At 40.5% G+C, this 17,720-nt stretch overlaps 1 protein-coding gene across 7 annotated transcripts in view; it reads left to right on the top strand.

The window, feature by feature from the left end:
* Positions 1 to 17,720, top strand: part of Cd86 (CD86 molecule) — a 60,395-nt gene that overhangs the window by 33,044 nt on the left and 9,631 nt on the right. For all 7 annotated transcript variants that reach the window (XM_013151828.3, XM_013151830.2, XM_013151829.3 and 4 more), the window contains exons 2-4: positions 753 to 802; positions 13,955 to 14,290; positions 16,337 to 16,657. In XM_013151828.3, the coding sequence (XP_013007282.2) occupies positions 753 to 802; positions 13,955 to 14,290; positions 16,337 to 16,657 (707 nt within the window). The remainder of the gene's footprint in view (positions 1 to 752; positions 803 to 13,954; positions 14,291 to 16,336; positions 16,658 to 17,720) is intronic.

Here is a 17,720-nt window from a genome sequence, read left to right on the forward strand (position 1 = left end):
TGCAGGGAATGCTGTGGTGCAGTGTTTCTCAAAGCATTATTATCACTTGGGCGATTGTTAGCTAGAAACATTCACAGCCTTCCTCCCAGCCTAGTAAACCAGGCCTAGGAAATTGTTTTACATGTTCCTCAGGTGATTTTAACACACATTCAAGTTTGAAAATCACTGGGAAACCAAAGAAGGGTTGATTTCTAAACATAAATATCTCCCATATTTCATAACATAGCATAAATATATTTCCAGGATCATAGCCACTGGGTTCAAAAGAAGTAAAGCCAGTGACATCGGTAAATACTTTCTAAAATCCCATTACCTGATGCTATCAAAGCTTAATTTTACTGATCTTACAGGAGAGTTTGGGTCAGTCGTAGGGAAAGAACCGTTTCACTACGTTGTTTGGCAAAGCTGCTTCTTCTCTAAGGCTTTGTCTTCCTCTAGAACTTTGGACTTTTTCTCTGCATTTCCTGCATCTGAGTGGCCATGGCTGGAAACATCTATCTTTTCCCCTACAGTTTCACTGGTCAGAAGGCTAGTCACACACGTAGCCTAACTGTGGGGGAAGCTGCGAAATACAGCCTTTCGTGGAGCTGAAAGGCAAGGAAATGGCTTTGGTGAGCATGCAGCACTGTCTGTCTGCCACAGCTGGGAACCCAAGCGAATCCCAGACTCCACTTCCAGCTCACACTTTGCTGAATGCTGACTTACAATTTCACTTTCTAACCAAGTTTTATCTTTTCTTTTTTTGGCTCTAGCACCATGGGACCAGGTAACATTCTCATTTTGATGGCCCTCCTGCACTCTGGTAAGGAACTTTTCTTCTCTGTGTAAAGTCCCAGAATCCTTTCACTGTCACCCAATGGGTCTGGCCATTGCAGATGCATCTGCGGGCATGGTGGGTTTTGCTCATGTATGATTTATGTTGCATAACACTGTGTGCCAAAAGTCTTTCCTGAAGAAGGTTCTGCTCTCATGGTTAAGACCAAGTGTCAGGTGGTACTGAGCAGGCCTCACCTGGGAAGGAGCCCTCCCTTAGCACCTCACCTGCCATGGGCCTTGGTGCACAAAATAGGCTAGACTGGCCCATGTAGTGGCTCCCATCTGAGAGTGCATATATATTTACTCTTCTGCTTCACACAGAGCCTCATTGGTCTTCTCTGCCCCCATTTCTGGAATTCTTAGGCCCTCAGGAAATAGCTAATGGGCTTCCACAAGCCCTTTTCTGTTATAGAGTGTTTGCTTCTGCCTTATCTCTCTGGATCCCACTCCCTTTCCCACTACCCAGTACCCACAGGTCATAGTCACAGCTCACTAACAACCACAGCCCTTCAGTTAATCATGTTACTCCACTTAGCACGAAGTTAACGAAGCTGACATTTTAGGGCCCTCCATTAGCACCAGTTCTTTGCAAATCCCCTTCAAGAACCCACAGAAGGCTGGCCTGAGCAGCGTATGCTTACGCTTACAATTTGATGAGATCTGAATCAGTAAGCTATTTTAACCACCATGAAGGGAGACCACTGTCTTTGTTCCACTGCCGCTCTTCCTCGGCCACGTTCTACTGTCTGCCGACATTGTAACGGCCATGAATATTTATGTTTGAATTGGGCAATCTTTTTCTTACTGATCCTTCCTCCCAAATGTTTCTAGAAGTGTCAGACCTCACAAAACTCAGACCTTCCCTGTTTACTGCTTCTTTTTGAGTTTCAGTTTCTTCATGTCTAAACTCTGGCCGACTGAGGCCATGTGTCTGGTAGCTCGATGCTTTTTAGTTCCTCCTGCCTGCTGCTCATTTTCTCTGCCTATAGCACTGGGGTTGAAGCTATCCCAGCATGGACCCATTCATGAACCCACTGTTCCGTGCCTGCTATGGGTGACGAAGGCCTGCACTAGTATGGAGAGATGCACCTCAGCTCACTGCTATTTGAGATAAGCTTTTTGGGATTCCTGTTTGCTGCTTAGCTCAGGATTTTCTGAGTCCAAGAGTGTGAGGTATATAGATACGAAACGATCACATCACCAACCTAGGTATAGCAGTAGGCCTCCCCTCCCAGGAGTGGTGACCTGCTACCATAGCTCTTGGAAGTATGCTGGAAAGTGTGGTATGTGTGTGTGTGTGTGTGTGTGTGAGTGTGTCTTTGTGCCAGGTACTGTTCTAAGCATTTTATAAATTTTAACTCATTTAAGCATCACAGTAACTTTCTGCTTTAGATCTTACTATTACCTTTCATTTTAAGATGTGAGCTCTAACACAGAGAAAGGTTAAGTAATTTACTCAAGATCAATAAAGCTCGGTGCTAAGTGGCAGAACTTGGATTCACACCAGCAGTGTAGCTGCAGCGTGCAGTTGCTGGACCAAGGCATTGGGCTACTTCTCCTAACTCAAAAGTGGCAGGGTTTCTCGTCCAGGACCCCAGCAGCTTTGGTCAGTGTCACCTTTGTCTGATCCAGGTTCGCGAGATCCCACCATCACATCCTCTGTCCTCCCTGCAGCAGACTCCCCAAAGCTGGAGTCCCAGCTGGGCTCATCTGCACACTGAACATGAACAAGTAAAAGTCAAGAAATCTGTCAAAAACCAAGTCCAGGTGTCACTTTCGCTTTTACTTTGCTTTGAAATTGCTTAGAAACTTCTTAGCTCCTAAAGAGAGAGTTATCAATATTAAAACTTTAACAATAACTCTTCTGAATGGTAACTGTTTAAGTTACATGGCAGTGAGAAGGTAATTGATAATATTTGGGGTAGTTCAATATTAATTGAACCAGAGGCAGTGGGCAAGAGAAAGGAAAAGCCCTCGGATGCAAAGAATCCTCAGACAGCCAGCATGAAAAGTCAGACTGAGCAGGGTGCAGATACTTATAATGCCAGTTATGCAGGAGGATCACTTGGGCCTGGGAGTTTGGGACCAGCCTGGGCAACATAGCGAGACTTCATCTCCAAACACAAAAAGTACAAAATAAATAAATAAACCCCCTCCTGATGTGGAATCTGTCTATTTTCCAAAACCCACAAAACCACTCTGACTCTGGTTCAAAAGTGTTATGGCGGTAGCCGGAGAGCAGCAGCTAATGCGATCATGGCACTTGGAAATTCTTTTTAACTTTTTAAATACAAAGAACAAATCATAACCTAATTCTCCAAAACTCTGGCCTTCTACACTTTTCAGCCTTCAGCTCTCCTTCAGGCTTAAGCTTCAAGTGGAAGAGCAGCCATTCAGGTGTCTAATTTCAATGACAAAATATGGGAATAGGAAACAGAATTGTTTCACGGTTCTGTTTAATCTGTGTCATCAAGTGAATTATTCAGCCCTGCATTTTTGCTATGGATTATCTGGGCCAACTGCTTCTTCTTTCTCCCTTTGGATGCCAGCCTTGTGCGAGGTCACTGCTTAGTAGTCCAGGAAGCAGAGATATGCCCTAAGAAGACAGATAAAATCCAAATAGATTCCTTTCTTTCTTTAAAAATAAATAGTGTCTGTGTTACTTGTTGCTTTTAATTGTACGTGAAGAGTTGGCAATGATTTCAGTTGTGTGTCTCATAGTATTAGAGGTTGTACTGAGAGACCTCGAACTAAGCTATATCACTAGCCCTTTATCTATTTTTCACTTTGAGACAAGGTCTTGCTAAGTTTCTCAGGCAGGATTTGAACTTGTGTTCTTCCTGCCTCAGCCTCCCAGAGCTGGTATTATAGGCCTGCAGTACCACAGCCCAGCACTACCACTTCATCCCAGGGCTTCTCCTTTCTCTTGCCCAGTTGTCCTGGCCCAATTAATACATCTGGAGTTGTAGTTAAAGTTTTCTTCTCTCTAAGACTTATATGAAATTGGCTCAAACTCGCATTCTATACCCTGTAGAAAGTTATACTATTTTCCCCCAGATTTGTCTAGATTCCTTTGTGGATGACTGTCTGAAGGTAATGTTTCTGTGGTTGCTTTTGACACTCATTTCCTGCTGTTGTAGATAACAGTCACTAAAACCACCATGCAGAGGTGAATTAATAGTGAAGATCTATTAGTCACAAAGAGTCATCAAGGAGCTCACTGATTCTATTGGAATCCCTATTTTGTGTTAAACCACTCCTTTCGGGGCTTCTGAAAATAACTACATTACCTGGTAGGAAATATTTCGCCCTAAAATTTGTAGTTCATTTTAGCAGAATGTTTTTAGTAGATTCCAGAGATAGTGAATGAGCTGCCAGATAATTCACTGTAGCAGAAGACAACCACACAATGGGGCACCTGTAGGGGTGCTTGGGAGCCAGAGTCAAAGGGGTTAGGGAAACTAAAGAGCCAATCACAGACACACTGCTTTGAGAAAGAGCAAAAATTTAACAGACTGCGACTTAGTTTTCCTTTGTAAAAGGGGAAATCGTAGCACCATTTCTATAATATAAAACCTTGGGTTTTGGTCCCTCTGTATTGTTGAGCTTTTCAGTGTCAAAGTGCAATTTTACTGCAGTTTAAAGTTTAAAGATCTTAATTTGAGTTTGCAATTCCTGAAATCAGGCAATACTTCAGGCAAAGGTTGTTCTTATATACAGAGAAGAGTTGAGAAAAGCAGAAAAACTCCAGGTTGGTCATTTCAAACCTATATTCCTTGTAAGAAGGGGACAAGGAAACAATAATAGAAAAAAACTAATTGGATAACATCAGAATACTTTAGATAATTTTTTTAAAGAATTAAAAACTATATTGATTAAGCAGAGGGGAAATTCATTGTCATACTGATTAGCCTGTTTGGGAAATTTGGGGATATCCCCATGCTCCTGATTTCTTAATTTTGGTTTGGTCATGTAGAACTGTAGCATGGGTGACTCCATTTTGATTTTTCCTGAAGTGGACATAAAAATACCTGTAGCCCTGTTTTTATGACCAAGATTTGTTTCTCCAGTTAGTGTATCCCAAAGAGACATCCTCCTTGCCAGATTCTAGGATCTTAAGAGTAGACAAGCACTTTTAATCTCCTTTAGTGCTTGCCCTTCTGGATTTCAGTTTTACTCCTTTCATTCCTAGATATATGCTCTATTACACATAGTCAGATCTCCAAATCATTCCTCCAGCCCCAAATTAAAATCATTTGAATGGTCTGTTAGGTCACTTTCACGACCTTTATTAGGAAGAAACAGACAAGAGAATAAAAATTAGTTGTATGCAATTATGAACACAATACATATGCAAATAGTTGAGTGTTTTATTCAATATCTTTTCAGACATACTTTCTGTAGTTTCTAAGTGCTTTCAGTTTTATAATGTTTGAAATCAAATAGTCTTTTGAGTTAAAAATTATAATTTGCTTTCTTTTTCTTTTTGTTTTATTCATTTGAATGTATTGTTCAGTTATCTTCTTCAGTTTTTGGTTGCTAAGAAGCTGCCTGTAGAATGGGGGCATTTTGTAAATGTTCTCCCTTTCTTTTTTTTTGTACCAGGAATTGAACTCATGACCTCATGTTTGCCAGCCAGGCACTATGCAGCTGAGCTATATCCCTGGCCTCCCTTCCTTCTTTCCTTATTCTTTCTATATTCTTTGGGCTAGAAAACAAATCAATTTGATTCTTACTTATGAGTTGAAAAAAATTTATATTTTATGTTTAGTAGGTTCACTACAGTTTTTCAGGATAAGAATTTATTTTCAGTTATCTTGCTTAGTGCTTAAAATGCATTTTTGTTCAGAAACTCATGTATTTCTTCAATTTTATAGATTTCACACTTCCTCAAATATTACTTATTAGCATACCTTCCATTCTGTTGCTCTAAATACTACTAGAGTTTGTCAAACTAATACTTTATGATTTTTACTCTATTCTCTCATTTTTGTCTCTTCTCTCCATGTTGTCCTTTGGATGAATTTTTCAGTCTAATTCAATAATCTTTTTAATAGCATGTTTGATCTAGGTTTTATTCTGTTTTTCCTAGTCTCTATATTTGATTTCTAATATTGCTGATGCTTAATCTAGACTTTATTCATTTATTTTTTTTTCTTAATTTCTATTTCCAGAACTGCTAACATTCATAAACGTATATTATTGCATTTCTCCTATTTTTAATGTTTAATAAGCTTTTGCACTTCTTAATAAACTAAATCCTCATATTTCTGAGAATCTTAATTATAGTTATTGTAAAATCTTTTTCAAAATAGATTCATGCATAAATTATTGATTTTGGTCCACAAACATTGTTTTCTGTCAATAACAATATGCTAAAAACAAATGGGAAAATAAAAATAAGTTGTAAAACTTTTCATTGATACATAAATCATACATATTTATGGAGTACCACATGGTATTTTAGTACATTTATATATTGTATGATATTCAAATCAGGGTAAGCACATCTATCTCCTCAAACACTTATCATTTTTTCATAGAGAAAGCATTTATTATCTTTTATTACAGCTTTTTAAAATATATTGTACCTTTAATTTGTGGTGTTGTGTTGCACACTTAGCACATGTTGACCAGCCTTTCCCCATCCTTTCCTTACTCCTGTCTCCTCAGCCTCTAGTAAGCCTGACTCTATGCTCAACTTCTATGGGATCTACAGTTACAAATGAGGAATGCTTAAAATATGCTTACTGCGTAACAGTATTAACTCAAGTGTTAACTGATGTATTAACTCATTTAATCCCTAAAACAGCCCTCAGATGTAAGTACCATTATTATTTCTGCATTTCTCAAAAGGAAACTGAAAATGAAGGAATTAAGAGTTTGGCCACAGAAACGCAGGTAGCAAGTGGTTGACTTGAGATTGGACTCAGGCTAGCCAAAACCCATACTTTCAAATGTAATGAATGATGCCCTTTGGCATACTGTGTATATCCAGATGGAACTCTGTTATATGAATGTTTTATTTTTTAATTTAATTTAATTTATATCTATTGACTCACTCTTATGATCTATGTATTTCTGTGCATATCTAATTCTGTGCATATGTGTCTTTTTATGCATTGAACTCCTAGAAATTGAATTGCAAAGTAAAGGCTGAAGCTTTCTATAAAATTAATTTATTACAAATTACCTACAGAAAAGTTACACCAACTTAGAATTTTATCAACAGTGCATAACAAGACACATCTCCCGACACGCTCTTGGGAAATGGATATTTCAGTATCTTTGAGTATCTGCCAACCTGACATGCAAAAGGAATGGTATCTCACTGAGGTTTAAATTGAATTTTTCTGATTATTATTGAAATGCTTTCACTTATTTCTTCAGTGAGTATTTATGATGTTTAATTTTCCAGTTGCACATACTGGAATTGCCACAGTGAAGAAAAGAGACAAAGCCTCTGTTTTTTCATAGAGTTTATTCTAATGGGAAATGTCAAGTTCAACTAAGCTGAAAGAGTAATAGTGGCGATGTCAGGTGTCGGAGCAGTTGATGATAACAGTGAGAAAGAAATGAGTTAAAATTTAATCTCTTATGACGGTGGTGTAGGCAAGAGGCCAAAGCAAAAAGGCCAACTTCCCCATTCTGATTTGCCCCATGGAAAGGTACACCATTTAAGGTCAGATGGATCATTACAGTGCAGTCATGGAGGTCATTTCACTGTTGAACAGGCCCTAGATGAAAGGATGTGGTGGACCCAGGGTGCAGGACACACAGGAGGAGCAAACCAGAGGGGGAGGTCTAAGAGTGGGAAAGTACTGGGTAATGAGTCAGAGTGAGAAAAGGGTCCTTCAGATTCTCCCGCCATTTGTATGGAGGCCAGAGAAGGCACCTAAAGAAGACATCAGCCCAAGACCTTAGATAAAGAGACCTAGGAGTGAAGTGCCTGGGCTAGGCATGTGAGTATGTGAAAAAGCATGACAGGCCAAGGGACGGAGACCTTGGTCTCAACTCCCTTCAGCACACTGATGTGAGGAGGCCATGAGTTCTGCCAGGTAAAGCCTTAGGGGTCAGGCTTGAAAAATCATGCATAGTTTTTAAACCAGGAGCTGGATTCCTCAGGAGAGATAGACAATAACCAAATGTACCATATCATAATAAGTATCATGATTTTTGTTTTTAAAGTTATCTTAAGGAATCAATAGGAAGATCAGAGACACCTTTCTGGGATGTAACATTTAATGAGACAATTATGTTATCATAATCCCAAACATCGAGTAATGTAATCCAAGTATTATAATGCCTTTTTCAGTCTTCCTCACAATCCACAAAGTTATGTTTATAATACCACTAAAATATTATTATAATCCCTACAAGTTAGTTCCAGTCTACCACGTCCAATGCAACCCATGGGAAATATTCAAAGTTAAGGGCAGCTAAGGGGTCCTAAGTCCAATCCTAGTGAGGATATGTGGACAAAGGTCCTGATCCAAGACTTTTCCCAGAATATATTATCTTATGAAGAAGGGGGGTGGCTCGAAGATGAGTGACAGTGAGAATGGTGGGAACTGCATGGGTAACTTCAGCTGGCTGGCCAGGTAGTGGCAGAGGTATCTTTGCAAAATGCAGGGAGGATGACATGCAGAAGGATCAATCTACATAATAACTAAGGTAGCATTGGATGATTCTAGGAGGCTGTTGCTTCAGTTTCTGCTATGTAAACTTTTGTACCCCAGAGAGTCATAGCCTTTTGCTTTGAGGCTTGTATCTAGCTGATATTTCTGGAGTTGAGTGGTTCTGCCGAACCGCTGTGCTCATTTTTTACAGAGAGCACTATGCAAGGAAACAGGAGACTGTCCAGTGGCTTTAGAGATTACATATCAGAACCTCAGCCTTGCAATGCTTTGAGCCAATTGAAGAGAGAAAATACCATAGTCAGTTCTGTACATATCAGTATATAGAAATAAGCCTCTATTTAACCAATGTTACAGCAGCTGTTCTGCATTCAAGGAGAGTCACTCAAACTGTCTCCTACAAACGTGAGGTGAGGGAGTTACTACCAGGCTGAGTGGAGGAAGAGTCTTCCAGACAGCAGAGATGGCTTAAGAAGAGGACTTGAGATAGAGTGTGGCAGGCCTTTTGGAGGACTGGCAGGGAAGCCATTGTGGCTGGGATAGGGGAAACCGGTCTGCAAAGCACCAGGGACCAGTTTGGATATTGAATATGGTTCTTGGTATGTTGGGGGGTAATTGCGATATAATTTTTAATGTGATGGGATGTCATCAGAGGCTTTTGAACAAAGAATTGTATAATCAGAGTTAGCTTTCCAAAGGGCCATCTTTGCGTGCAAATATGGACGCAGAGAATTCAGTTACGAAGCAACTGATAGCAGCAGGTGAGATGCTCAGACCTTCAGTGGGTTGGGGGCATCTGGGAGCAAGATGGATAACAGAGGGAGGGGCAGTGGGTGTGTGTCCTGAAGACGTGGACGGCATGTGCCTCCGACAAGCTTTGGACTTTAAACATGTAGTAATGTGTTTTACACATTATGTTCTGCTTCATATATTAAGTAGAATAGATAATATTTCATATAATACTGCATTGTTATATATTTTTATAAAATACCTAGAATGACTACATAATCACATATATAATGTATTTATCTATGTAATGGTATGCAATGTAAGCATGAAATTCAAACAAAGCTAGTTTTAATATAAATAGCATCTAGGACCTCAAAATTCCTAGGCGACCATCCCTGCTCTGTAAGAGTTTCTCATTACTAACCTACAGAATAAAGTTCCTAAGTTCTCCAGATAAACACATAATTTTTTCTTTTCTCTAGTCGTTCCTTCTCTTTGCTTCATACTGAGCCTTCCCTCTTCCCTCAGCATATTCCGTGTCACCTCTGGCTCCCATATTTCTTCCACCAAACCTGTACAGACTCTTTCTGGTATTTTCTATAGACAATTCGAATGACTGAGGACAGCAGCAGGTGAGAACTGTTCACTGAGTCAGAGGGCGGTTTGGAAGAGAGGGAGGCAAGCTCTGTTGCTCTCTAGGCAGTCAACAGACTGCCGGGTATGAGTGTCTGGAACTGTACGAAAGTTGTAGGCTGGAGAATTATTGCTTATCCTTGGCAATATACCCATGGGCAGAGACAGAAAATCCAGGGAGAGGATGGCGAATGAGAAGTCCAACAAGCACTTGAGCCAGGAAGTCAGAGATTGGGTAAGACTAGAGTGTTTCAAGGAGAATTGCCAACAGTGTAACATCCAGCCGAGTGGTCAGATGAGATGGGGTCGCTGGCCTCGGCGGGAAGCTACCAGCAACCCTCGTCAGGGCAGTTTTAGTAGAGAGGTGGAGATGAGAGGCAGGGAGTGAAGTGAGCTGTTTCTACTCACTCAGGGAGTTTGACTGTCAGAGAAAAAGAAACTAAAAGCAGGAGCCGAGGGGAAGTATTTGAAGCAGGACAGTGAGTCTGGCAGCCAATTTAAGTGAGACTGGATTTAAAATGTCAGCAGTCTAAACCATAGTGTTATTTCCTGCAGGAGTGTGCACTGCACCCGCTGTAAGGAAGGATATGTAGAGTGAAAGCAGAGTGTCCTCACAAGGAGTTCTATAGAGAAAAGGCTTACATTTATTGAGGCGGTTGACGAGCAATGATTAAAAGTCCATTTTACTGTTCTGTTGTTTTTGATAGCTGCTACCATGTATGAATTTTGACACTTCAATTAAGATTTTAAAAATCAGTTTTTTCTCCAGCTCTCTGCCCACACATACTCTCAGTAGCTTACAAGGGCGGGTTGCTAGATGCTACCACATTGTTCATCCCAGAGAAAGACACTTCTGTCACCTCAGAGAGTTCTTTTGGAAAACATTCCAGCAGAGGGTCTAGATTAGATGAAGCTGAGGTCTTGGGGAAGCTGAAGAACAAATATAGAGTGAGAAAGTGAGCAAAACCTGGGGGAAGAGGAGGTTGTGAGCAGAGAAGAGATTCTAGGGCTTGAACAGCTCGAGGTGGTAAGATTTGGGGTTACATCATGGAAGGGGGGCTGCTGGAATAGTCTGAGGGTGAAAATATTTGGGAATGACTCATCTGTGGTGAACTCATCAAATTTATGATAAAAGTTGATTAGAAAGAAAGACTCCGCTTGTAATGCCAGAATGCTCATTGAGCAAGGTGACAGTGACTGATGATTAGTGGCTAACAACAAGAAAGGGGAAGACACTTCCAAATGGGGAAGGCATTGCTCAAGGTCCCTGTGAAGCAGATAATGCAAGGAGTGGCTGCAAGCCTGGAGGTTTCCTTTGGGTAGGAGCAGATTTTAAAGAAAGAACAACATTAGGGAAAAATCTACTGAAGATGAGGAAGATAGAGAGTTTATCACAGTGGAATGAGGCTTTCAGAGGGCCGCATAAAGCTTTGAGGAAATTTAGTAAAAGAAGAAAAATTGATGAGTATAAGTAAGCACAATACCACGAGGAAGTAATAATAATGTCATTTGAGGTAATGATAAGGGAAGACTGAAGTCCTAATGGGTCAGTAATAATGGACTGTCAAGGTCAGCAGACCATGGATTGGATGTGGCATTCAAACAGTATATTACAGAAAAGGTCCTTAAGTATTCTTGGAAACAAACTCCTGATTAAGGAGATGTCCAGCTGAATCTAGAAAGCCTATCTTCTGATAACACCATTTGGTCTGGTTATCATTTCTCCCGCTGAAGTGCTGGGGAAGGGAGAGATTCTCAGTATTTTTCACCAGTGGAGTCCTGGTGAATTCAGTGGGGAGGGAATCTAAACTCTGGGGATTATAGCAGTGGAGGACTGAAGTCACTTGGGAAAAACAGACTGAGTCAAATCTTCCCCATGTGGTTAAGTGGAGATTAGCATAGTGCCCCATGCCTAGCTCTGGGTGATATCATGAAAACCAGTGCCTGGTGAGGAAAGGCACAGTGTAAGTTGTGAAATACTTTCAGTTCCACTCATATGAGTTACTGAGTAGTTCACCTCATGGGAATGAAAAGGAGTCTGGGGAGAAGTGGATGGAAATATATTTGTCCTATCTAGAAAGAGAAACAGAAGTCGTCTATAGCAGCTTCTCAAACTGGAACTCTTGCTAAAATGTAGATTTGCACTCAGGTGGTCTTGGATGAGGCCAGTCCATACCATAGATGATGCCAATGGCCTTGGCTCACAAATAATGTTTTGGTTGATAGTTGAAGAGGAGAACAGTTAGATGGTTGGAAGAAAAAGTCCTTGTAATTTTTGAGAGAAAGAGCTTGGCTCAGAGAATTTGGACTTGTTTATGAGTGGACAGAGAGAGTGGGAAGGAAACAAGATACTGTGAGGCTCTGCAAAGAAAAATCAAGAAGATAGAAAAAAAACTAACGATGAAATCATCTGCAGGTCCAGAAGGCACAATTGATAGCTGAGCAATAATGTAACATCGACAAATAGTTGGAAGGACATTCAGCTCTGTGTTCACTTTCTCTGTTAGGGCATCCACCCTTATGTCATGTAGCAAATTGGACCTAAATCAGAATGGATCTTCTGAGACCCAGTGCTCTGAGTTTGCACAGTAGGTGGCACTCTTGTATGATTATTAAGCAATGTAGCAGGAGGCCCAGATTTGTCTTATAAGGCAATTGCCAAATGAATCAAGGATTCCTTAGGCCCTCGAGTCATTGTTGTAGGTACTCAGCTTCCTCTCCCAGCATGACATACATCCTAACCTGACATGCTTTGCGGACTTCTAAGTGACCGCAGTGCAGTAGCCCATCGTTCAAGCTCCTGGTCCCTCTCGGTGATGGCTGGAGCATCACTGCAGAGCTCTTGGTTTCCTGTGCTCCCTGGGAAGTCTGCACATGTTCTTTTGCCACGGGCATGTCATTTTTTTCTGTCTATTCCCCATTTGAAGAGAAAACCATTGTTTAGATCAATTGAATTTCTTCTTAAACTAAAACCATATGAAATGAAACTCTTCTCATGTCTCTTGTAAACGTACCTTTCCCTTTAGCCCTTTTAACATCTGCATCCCTTCACTGAAATCTTGAATAATGACTCATTATTCAGAATTGACTCTGAATTTCTGCCTAAGGCAGTGTCTAATTTCATACTAAGAAACAGTATTTTTCCCACCCTGCACTGCTCACCCCCCACTACCTCTTTTTTTTTTTCCAAGTATTTCTGTGATCCAGAAAAGACCCTCCTAAATCCTTGAATGAGATCTATCACACTCAAGAAGTACGGTTGCTCAAGTCCCTCCCACAAATGCCAGTTTCCTTTCTAGGACCAAAGCCTTCCTCTGAACTCTCCTGTCATTTTCCTTGTGGGTTGTACATTTCCAGGGGCAGTACATTCTGGCAGCATGCTGGCATTCTGGCAACTCTGTGTGGCATGGGGTTTCCCCGGGACTCCCAAAGCACATCCTCACCTTCCCAGTTCTCTTTCATCCCTGAGAGAGCTTAGAGAGGAAAGAAGCCTTCACTGAGCCATTCCGGAACTGTTCTTTCTGTCCTTGCCCATGGAAACAGGAGGTGTGCAGGAAAGTCTATGAAAGGAACTGCTTGAATTTCACACACGTTACTCAGTGTGACCCCCCACACTAGTGAAGCATAATAAAAGGGGAGGAGATAGCAAACTTATCACCACTATGAACAATCTTTTTGCCAGAGCATACCAACATGTCAGGTAGAACAGGGAGAACTCTGGGGGAGAATGTAGCAGTTGTGGATCCTGTAACAGCCAAAGCAGTGAACACCAATCCTCACGTTGTAGGAAAGTGACAGGTAAGTAAGGGAATTGCCTAACTTTGCTGGGTTTCTCTGTCCTGGGATTTAAGTTCACAGAATCATAGCACTACAAAGACTCTTTAAACAGATGAGAAAAATAAGACATATAAAAGTTGCTATTTGCACAATGCCACATACGCAGTTAATAGAGAAACAAGAAGAAAAATCCTAATCTATAAATGTCCAGGTGAATGCCATAGTACAATATCACAGTAGTCTAGTTCTTTAGTGTCATGATTGATAAGACTGCACATCTGGATAGTGGATAAAGCTAAATAGAATGGATTTTTTTCTCTCCTCTTTTTTTCCCTCCCTAACCTTTACCTTTCTTTCTTTAGGTGCTGCCTTCTTGAAGAGTGAAGCTTATTTCAATGAGACTGCAGAACTGCCATGCCAGTTTTTAAATTCTCAAAACCTCAGCCTGAATGAGCTGGTTATATTTTGGCAGGACCAGAAAAAGTTAGTCCTGTATGAATTTTATTTAGGGAAAGAAAACTTAAATAACGTGGATCCCAAGTATATGCAACGCACAAGTTTTGATCAGAACAGTTGGACTCTGCGGCTTCACAGAGCTCAGATCAAGGACAAGGGCGTCTATCAGTGTATCATCCACCACAAAAGCCCCACAGGACTGGTTCCCCACCACCAGAAGGATACTGAGCTATCGCTGTTTGGTATGTGGCCCATGATGTGTCCAGATCTTTGAACTTCTCTGATGGGTCCAAAACTGAGTAGAAAAATTTCAGGGGTGGGAGCTCTAAGGGTCTGGGGGAAAGGGTACTACTGCGAGGTGGCAGAAGACACTCATGTCTTAGAAATCCATTTGAAGGGAGTGCAAGGCCTGGGAATAGGAAACGGAAGAGCTTTACACTTTTTATAGTTTACTTTTGACAGATCAGTAAGAATTTTTGGGGGATACAAAATAGAGTTAATGAAAGTAATGTGGATAAATTAATTTGCCCATTGCTAAATTTTATAATCATAACAATACCTCAAAGTTTTGCATTCATTTTTCTCCTTCAGTCCAAGATTTCTTACCCACTAAATCATGCCCCGGAGCTCCTAGCAAGGGGGAAATCTAACTGGTTTGGGTTTTACTTTTAATCGTCTATAGATTGCTTATGAATCGTTGCTGCCCTAATCATAAGCCAGTAGACAGAAGGGAAATAATGCAGCAAAGAAAATCCATAAACTGAAAAACTAGCTCTTCTGTTCTACTGGACCTTCAAAAGCCTGAATGTTACTGCAGATTTTTTTCTTATCACCATATAGTATAATTAACTTTTTGATTTATTACATCCTTTTATTAACTGTGTAGATATATTAATATATAATATATACTTATATATTATATACTTATATATTATATATAAATATTTATTAATGTAAATATATATTAATAGTGGTGGTTACATAAAGATACTTATGTAACATATATGTGTTTATATAACCACCACTGTTTATAGGATATCAAAATATGTTCCTTTTTATTCCTGATTGTATTCTGCTGCTTATCAATTCAACTGGCTGAAAGAGATCAGGCAGTTTCCAGTTTGGGGCTGTTGTGAAGAAAGCTGCCATAACACTCATATACAGGTTTTTGTGTTTAAAATGGTATTTCTCTAGGATAGATACCCAGACAAAGTATTACTAGATCCATATTAATTCTTAATGAAACTGAAAAAGGCAAGTCAACACCTATTCTGAAATCACAGAGTAAAGCAGAGAGAGAATTAAATATACAGTGGAAAGCTGCTCATCTCAATATGTATATTAGCAAGTATTAGAAGAACTATGACTTATTCAATCTGTGATTTTAAAGATACTGCTACTAAGGCTATAACTAAGCTCTGGGAATCTACCTTTTACAGATCGCATAAAGCACAAGCAGAGTGTTCAAATAGCATGGTGATGCAGCAACACTGGGAAAACAGACACAAATGACTGCAGCTTGGAAACAACACTAAATTATAAATTAGTGTGTGGAGCCTGCCAGCTGCCTCGTAACTACAGAGGAGCAAAGGGTTTGGCTGGCAGAAGGCCCACATGTCAGGTCTGGGGCCTATGTGCCAGTCACTTTCAACAGCCACTAAAACATGATTAGCCATCAAAAGCAAGAGAAGCACTGAGCTTATCATGTACTTCCCTAAAAATGGCTAGATTTGGCCTCCGTCTTCTAATATGTGATACAGACACCTTGACAGTTGTGCCAAAACCCAAAATTCTGAATTTCTAAATCCAGCCCACCTCGACTCACTTCCATGTTGCTTGGGTGTTTGAACTGGTTCCATGAACTCTTTTGAATCCTGGCAGGACTTTAGTGTTTTCTCTCTGTGCGCTCTCTCTCTCTCTCTGTGCTCTTTCTCACCCCACCCCCCCGCCCCACCCCGCCCCGGTCCCCAGTCTGGTAGATTTTGGTGAACTTGGGTATATAGTCAGATCAGATCAACTCTCCTTCCAAAGTTTCCACTCTCTGGAATAGTGGTTTAATTGTAAATCTTTGGCAAGCTAATTTCAGCCTCCCTGTCTGTCACCCAATGTGCACAGGAAGCCTTGAAAAATAAATATAACATTATTATGTGACACACACCATTCGCTGGAGCCCATGTTTTAGATAATCATGGATTCCCAGTGAGCTCCTAGGTTGAGTATTTATTTACCATTCTCTTGTAAATACAACTAAATATAGTCTGATTTTTGTATCTCTGTTCTGTGTCCAGCTAACTTCACTGAACCTGAAATAGTGCAAATGTCTAACGTAACAGAAAATTCTGGCATAAATTTAACCTGCTCATCTGGACAAGGTTATCCAAAAGCTATGAAGATGTACTTTTTGCTAAAACTTGAAAATTCAACTGAACTGGAGTATGAAGGAGTCATGCAGACATCACAAGATAATGGTACAGAGCTGTATAATGTTTCCATCAGCTCCTATGTTCCACTGCCTGATGGTGTGAGTAATGTGACTATCTTCTGTGTCCTGAAAGCTAAGTCAATGAAGTCAAGAGAAATAGAGATTTGCTCCAAACCTTTCTGTAGAGGTAAGGCTGCTTCCTAACACTGTTTCTTTTGTCAGGTACTAAAGAAAAATTGTCCAGTGTCACCTGCTTGCTAGGAAATCTTCTACAAGGCTATTTTATGACATTAGTTGAAAAAACCCACATGGAGGGCTCCTGCTATATCTGAGTGATCTAGGATCTAGGAGTCTGTGAACCTATGCTACCCTTAAAAAACGTGTTCTGAACTGACCCAGTCTCTTAGGGATACTTTTGAGTGGAAGATTCTGGAGTTTTGGTGAGCAAATACAAGAATCCTTCTGTCTAGAATACTTCCATTGATTTAAAACAGACACACACCATGCATACATGTGTGTATTCATGTAGTATTCATTAGGGGCACAGAAGCATTCCAGATATTGCTGATTATAAGAGTAGAAGCTAAAAGATATAAGACATCCTCTGTTCTTGAAGATCTTCCAGTAGAATCAGAACTTCATGATGTACACACATGGAAAACTTAATTTTAAAAAAGACTGAATTAGAATCTAAATTATATTTTGTGGGAATATGTGACTAAATTTAAAATAAATGGATAGAAATTGATCATTTCTGTGGGCATCAGAGGTAGGCCAGATCTCTGAGGGTCAGTGAGGGCTTCCTAAAGCCAACTGAACCTTATACCATAAAAGAGATTATTGGACTTAATAAGAAGGGAGAGAATTCCAGGTGACAGACTTTGAAGTTTGCAGACCTATTGCACAAAACAATTCTGAGCTTTAGGGGTCAACAGGCAAGATGACTCCATCAATCAGCTGTATAATGACCTAAGAGGAGGTGGAACAAAGAAAGGCTCAGAGGCAGAAGTGATCCCTCCCGAAGTTTGAGGAAAAGGCTGAGACTAAGCAGTGCTCACCCGGAATATCAGGAGCCCAACATTCCAAATCTTAGCTTTGTCTCATCTGTATGTAAGACACTTAGAGGAGTAACCAGAGCTGCTCTCCTCGATACTCTACAGCAACACTGCCTCCATCCCTGCTTTTCTGAGCCCAGCCTCCTCCCCCAACTCAGCTGCCCTCTGCTCAGCTAAGCTCTTTCTCCAGCCCTT

This window comes from Cavia porcellus, unplaced genomic scaffold (assembly GCF_034190915.1).
Source record: "Cavia porcellus strain 051 isolate PalLab524CR breed Dunkin Hartley unplaced genomic scaffold, mCavPor4.1 scaffold_15, whole genome shotgun sequence".
NCBI lineage: Eukaryota > Metazoa > Chordata > Mammalia > Rodentia > Caviidae > Cavia > Cavia porcellus.